This window comes from Sciurus carolinensis, chromosome 3 (assembly GCF_902686445.1).
Source record: "Sciurus carolinensis chromosome 3, mSciCar1.2, whole genome shotgun sequence".
Lineage (NCBI taxonomy): Eukaryota > Metazoa > Chordata > Mammalia > Rodentia > Sciuridae > Sciurus > Sciurus carolinensis.
In genome coordinates, this window is record NC_062215.1 from 50,922,172 (window position 1) to 50,928,171 (window position 6,000).

Genomic DNA, 6,000 nt, shown 5'->3' on the forward strand with positions numbered 1-6,000 from the left:
TGGTTGGACCCTGGGGCACCTGCCCACCACACTGCCTGAGCTCTTTGTGGTCCTGGGTCTGTGCTACTGCCTTCCCCCTCTCCCCTTGGACCCTCAAAGACCCTAAGCAGAGCAGGGGCCAGCACTGAGTCCTAGGCTGGCCCAGCCCCCTTCCTGCTCCTCCCCAAGCCTGCCAGAGCCTGTCCCTCAGAAGGGATTCTAAGACCACCCAACCAGACACTGCCCTTTCTTCCCTGTAGATATCCTACAGGAAATCCTACTCAAGGAACAGGAGTTGCTGCAGCCAGGGATCCTGGGAGATGATGAAGAGGAGGAGGAAGAGGAGGAGGAGGAGGAGGACTTGGAAGCAGATGGTCATTGTGCTGAGAGGGACTCACTGCTCTCCACAAACTCTTTGGTGTCCCGTGACTCTACCCTGTCCCTTGCCTCCTCCCAGGCCTCAGGGCCAGAGCTCTCCCGTCAGCTGCTGACTTCCTTCGTCTCAGGCCTCTCTGATGGCATGGACAGTGGCTATGTGGAGGACAGTGAGGAGAGCTCCTCCGAGTGGCCCAAGAGGCTTGGCAGCCAGGAACACAGGGGCCACCGCAGGCCTGGGCAAAAGTTCAATAGAATCTATAAAATCTTCAAGAGCACCAGCCAACTGGTACTGCGGAGGAATTCTCGGGGCCTAGAGAGCGGCGCAGACACAGCCCTGCCCCTGCGGCGGGCGGGGAGCCTCTGCAGCCCGCTGGACAGCCCGACGGAGCCCCCCTCCCGCGCCCAGCGCTCACGCTCCCTGCCCCAGCCCAAGCTCAGCACCCAACTGCCCAGCTGGCTCCTGGCCCCTGCCCCATGCCACCAGCGCCGCCGCCCCTTTCTGAGTGGGGATGAGGACCCCAAGGCTTCCACACTTCGGGTTGTGGTCTTTGGCTCTGACAGGGTTTCAGGGAAAGTGGCTCGGGCATATAGCAACCTCCGGTAAGATCAGTCATGGGGCACATTGCTCTACCTTGTGTTATTCTAGTGGAAACTAGGGTTGGAAGATTAGTATCCAAGAGCAACCGAGGAGGGTTCGCTTCTCACTATCTTCTTTTCCACAGGAGGCTGGAGAACAATCGGCCGCTCCTCACGCGGCTGTTCAAACTGCAGTTCTTCTATGTGCCTGTGAAGCGAAGCCATGCAACTGGCTCTGGTGCCAGCCCAGCCCCTCTGAGCCAGATGTCTCCATTCCCCACAGACTCCCCGAAGCAGCCAAACCCAGCAGTATGTCCCCAGCCCCCAGCCAAATAGGGTGGGAAAGTGGACATGAGCAGGTTCCAGGTACCTAAAGGGGGCTGGTTGGGAGTCATCCTAAGTCATCAGTTGTGTATCCAGGACCCTTCCTTCTGCTTGACCCTCACTCCCAGGTCCCTGCCCTGCACTTAGGCATGTCATTTTGCCATATGACAAAGACTGAAAGTTGTCATACTTCTTCAAGAGCAAGGAAAGTCTCAGCTTGGGGCAGCAAAGATGGACAGTTCTCCTAGGTAGCTGGGAATGACTCTTATCCTTTGCCCCAGGAGCTGGGCACACCCCCATGGGAGGACAGCACAAATGACATCTCCCACTACCTTGGCATGCTTGATCCCTGGTATGAGCGCAATGTGCTGGGCCTCATGCACCTGCCTCCTGAAGTCCTGTGCCAGGTAAGTGGCCCATTGGGTTGGGGTTGGAACCTATTGGCTATTGTCACTGAGCCTCACTCACTTAGAATGCTCTGGATTTGATTGAGGCTTCCAGGAAGAACTAGGGCTTACTTGAAAGAGTAGGAAGGGGGAGTGAGAAGCAGGACCGCTTGAACCCAGGGCACTGAGGAGAAGAGCTGGAGAGTCACTGCAGGGACAAGGAAGGGTCCTCAGAAGAGTCCAGGGGACCTTAGATTTCAGCTTCCTTCCTCAACTCCTGGCTTGTCCAGGTTGGTGAGAGGCCTCCCTGGAGTCCTACGTGTCAGATGAGGAGGGTGTGAAGGCTGCACCATGCTCCCCACCCCCCAGTCCCCCTCCAGCTTCCATCTCACCCTCCCTCTCTCTCCCTGGTTCTGTCTGCCTCTGAATCTCTCTTCTCTCTGCCTCTGCCTGTGTGTCTTTTCCTCTCTTCCCCCCACTACCTTTTTCCTCTCTGGGTCTCTGTTTCTTTGTGCCTCTGGCTTGGCTCCCCCACTGGCCACAGCAGTCCCTGAAGGCTGAGTCCCGGCCCCTGGAGGGCTCCCCTGCCCAGCTGCCCATCCTGGCCGACATGCTGCTCTACTACTGCCGCTTCGCTGCCCGGCCGGTTCTGCTGCAGGTCTATCAGACAGAGGTAAGGTCTGCCCTGCCCGTTCCACCACCTTCCCCAAACTCCCTGGCAGCCAGGGTCAGCATCACCAGGTCCCAGACTATGTCCTGCTGGGCCTATAGGCCCCCACTCCCACCAGCTGCTGTCAGCTATGCTGGAGGAGCCGGGTGGAACCTCCTGTGCAGAGGTCCACACGAATGCCTGTGCTCCCGCCCTCTCCAGCTGACCTTCGACAATGGGGAGAAGACGACGGAGATCTTCATCCACTCCCTGGAGCTTGGTCACTCTGCTGCCACCCGAGCTATCAAGGCTTCAGGTGTGTGCTGCCAGAGCCAGGGTGGAGGCAGGGGAGGCGGGAGGAAGGCGGGGCCCGGTGGGGAGGGGCTAAAATGAGGCAGCATCCTGGGAGGTGGGGCCCTGTTGGGAGAGAGGCTAGAGGGAGGCGGGGCCCCGGGAGATGGAGAGCGAGTGAAGACTGTATGGCACAGGTCCTGGCAGTAAGCGGCTGGGCATCGATGGCGACCGGGAGGCCGTCCCTCTAACACTACAGATTGTTTACAGCAAGGTAAGACCGATGACCTCTGGGGATCTGCTACCCATCCGCCCCCAGAGCTTGGTCCCAGAACTGGACTCATTTATTGCTGGGCCCTGCAGCAAGCTCCCTTTGGTGCTGAGAAAAGGTGGCCAGAGGAGAGAGTGGACATCTCTCCCCTGCGGCCTCCAGAGCCTCTGAAGGCAGCAGGCACAGGGATCTGAGGGTTGAGAGGGTCTGGCTGTGCCTTATTTCCAGGGGGCCATCAGTGGACGAAGCCGCTGGAGCAACCTGGAGAAGGTCTGTACCTCTGTCAACCTCAACAAAGCCTGCCAGAAGCAGGAGGAGCTAGGTGAGTGGGCCCAGTGGTATGGGGTGGCATGGCAAGGGAGGGATTTTTGAGCCTGACCTGAGCCACCCTTGACCTTCAGACTCCAGTATGGAGGCACTGACGCTAACCTTAACAGAAGTCGTGAAAAGGCAGAACCCCAAATCCAAGAAGGGTTTTAACCAGGTAAGGGTTTCCTCCTCTCTCCAGTCAGTGTGCCCATGTTCCTGTACATCGGTGTGTGTGTGTGTGTGTGTGTGTGTGTGTGTGCGCGCGTGCCTGTGCGCGTGTGTACACCTTTACGTAGCAGAGAAAGAGAAGGAATGTCCTTGACAGGGCCCGTAGATGAGAAAGGAGAGACAAGCGAGGGTTATGGCTTGGGGTATGCAGAGGCATGCAGTGTCATGGGTGTCAGGGAAAGAAGTGCCCTGTGGGAGGATGTGTACATGGAAGGGTCGTGTGGGTTGGAGATCCCTGAGTCCAGGGTGGAGTGTACTCTGTTCAGGGAACCCTAGGGCTCTCACAGTATAGAGGGCAGTGCCATCTCCCCAGGAGGTACTTCTATCAGACTCAGGAAAGGGCAGGGGCCAGAGAGGAGGCAGGACCTGATGGAGGTCTCAGGACCCCTCCCCCGACCTGACCATTGGCTCTGGAGAATTGCCAATCAAACTCCTGTCCCTTACTCCCTCAGACCTGATGGGCAATTCTGGGAAAGGAACCACCAAGGGCTGGCAGTGTTGTGTGGCCAAGGCTCCAGGATCTGACACTTGCCTCCCTTCCAGATTAGCACATCACAGATTAAAGTGGACAAGGTACAGATCATTGGCTCCAATGGCTGCGCTTTTGCCGTGTGTCTGGACCAGGATGAGAGAAAGATCCTGCAGAGTGTGGTCAGGTAGGAAAAGGTGGAAGAAGATCAGCTATAGTAAAATGGGGTCACAGAGAGGGGATTGGTTTTTGTTCTCCTACCCAGGAGGCCTGGAAAGAGCTGCAGAGATCTCAGCCTGCACTTACCCCTGCCCTGCCCCACAGGTGTGAGGTGTCACCTTGCTACAAGCCAGAGAAGAGTGGTCTGCCACCCCAGAAGTCCCCTGACCTGCTGGCCCAAGCCACACCTGACCTCTGCTCCCTCCTCTGCCTGCCCATCATGACTTTCAGTGGAGCTCTGCCCTAGCATGGCCCTTGCACCAGACTGAACACAAAGCCCTGGGCAACCTCTTCTGGACCCCTGTTCCTGGAAAGTTGCTTCTGTGGAGAACTGAGTGGCCTTGTGCCAGGTCAGGGTCCCTTTGTGGGCCCTGCAATGGGCCTGAGGCATGGTGGTAGAAGATTTCTGGGGCCTCAGAAGCAGGTGTTATGGAGAGGAGCTTGGCCTCTTAGCTGCTCAGATTCCTCACAGCAGAAGGAGAGGGACGGGTGAGTGGACCTCCAAAGGGCGATCTGATACCCCAGCATTCCAGTCTCTGGTTAGGCCTCCTCTCCTAACCGTTGGCTGGGCCCACCCTTGCTTCGTCAAAGACTTGGGAGTTCTGTGTCTGGAATCCAGTCCTCTGCTCTGGGGCACAGGTGGGAGAAATGTAGGTGTTCTTGACCTGACCTTCAATATTGTTTCCTCACCTTGCACCCCAGAAACACACACACATTCACACACATTTTCTCTCTTTTAAGTTCCCCAGTTCTCTGAAAAACTGCACTAACATTGGACCTGTCTACTGCCAGGACCTAGTACAGATGCTCTCTTGAGCCCCTTTCTGGATCTGAGATCCTGGGGAGACAGGAGAAACTTAAAAGTAGCCACTCAGGTATCCTCTAGCTAAATGACCAAAGGAAGTGAATGAACTGTTTTGAGTTTCCATTTCCTCAGCACTAAATGGGAGGGAAATAAAGCCTCCTTAAAGGTTTGGGAAAAAAAAAAAAAAAAAGTGTTCACAAAGCACCTAGCCCAGTGCCTCATTGTGGTAGGTGCTCAGCAAAGATTGGCGCCTTACCCTCTCAACCTTGATTCCCCGTCCTTGGCCACTGGCACACTCACACTGCCTCTGTGATGCTCCTCCTTCACTCCATCCTGCTTCACCATGAGGCAGAACCCAGGGAGGCAGTAAGGAGTGATTTGTTGTACCTTCCAAAGAAGGAATTGCCTTTGTCAGCTTCAGGGGAGGGATGTTCAGGTGCTGTACCCTTCAGCCCCTCCTCTATCAAGTTATCCCAGTGCCCCCCATTCCCATCTCACTCCACGGGTTGGTACACATTGTGTACAGAATTTTCCATCCCCACAAGTTCACTAGAAATGTGGGCAAGATCCCAGAGGGGTAGAAGATGGAGGGAATGAATGGCCTCGTGAGCTTATAGCCTGACTGGGGGACATGGGACTCATACATAGTAAATGGTCAACAAGATGGCGTACAAGAATTGATGAAGGGTGTTTAATATTATTGTTAAATAAAACTCTATTTGTTTCATATTTAATGACTTTCTGTTATTTTGCTACATAACATTTAACTGCTAGTTTACATAAATCATTTCATGCATAGAAGTAAGATTCTTAGAGAATTGTTTCGATTATCTTTTTGTAATTTTCCATTCTGTAAAAAAAAAATACTTTTGTGCTAAAATTTCCCTGGCACTGTTCTATTTAAGCTCATAATACTCCCTGACACACAAAACAAAACAAAACAAAATGCACACAACAAACAAAAACGCTGTACCTAAGGGCTCAACAGTTCCTGTGCCACTTCACTTGGGAAATACAAGCCTGTTTTAGTCAGCTATTTCACTGCTGTGACTAAATGATCTGACCAGCACAATTATAGAGGAGGAAAGGTTTTTTTGAGTGCTCACAGTTTCAGAG

At 54.5% G+C, this 6,000-nt stretch overlaps 1 protein-coding gene across 6 annotated transcripts in view; it reads left to right on the top strand.

Annotated features, from left to right (window-relative positions):
* Pik3r5 (phosphoinositide-3-kinase regulatory subunit 5) overlaps positions 1-5,658 on the top strand; it is a 73,067-nt gene extending 67,409 nt beyond the window's left edge. For 3 of the 6 annotated variants that reach the window (XM_047547555.1, XM_047547556.1, XM_047547557.1), the window contains 10 exons: positions 240-957; positions 1,080-1,242; positions 1,539-1,664; positions 2,188-2,316; positions 2,515-2,608; positions 2,781-2,857; positions 3,083-3,176; positions 3,256-3,338; positions 3,935-4,047; positions 4,185-5,657. In XM_047547555.1, the coding sequence (XP_047403511.1) occupies positions 240-957; positions 1,080-1,242; positions 1,539-1,664; positions 2,188-2,316; positions 2,515-2,608; positions 2,781-2,857; positions 3,083-3,176; positions 3,256-3,338; positions 3,935-4,047; positions 4,185-4,326 (1,739 nt within the window). In that variant the 3' untranslated portion in view covers positions 4,327-5,657. Of the gene's footprint in view, positions 1-239; positions 958-1,079; positions 1,243-1,538; positions 1,665-2,187; positions 2,317-2,514; positions 2,609-2,780; positions 2,858-3,082; positions 3,177-3,255; positions 3,339-3,934; positions 4,048-4,184 lie in introns of all 6 variants that reach the window. The other 3 variants (XM_047547558.1, XR_007107954.1, XM_047547559.1) reach the window with 3 other exon arrangements.
* Positions 5,659-6,000: the final 342 nt, after the last annotated feature.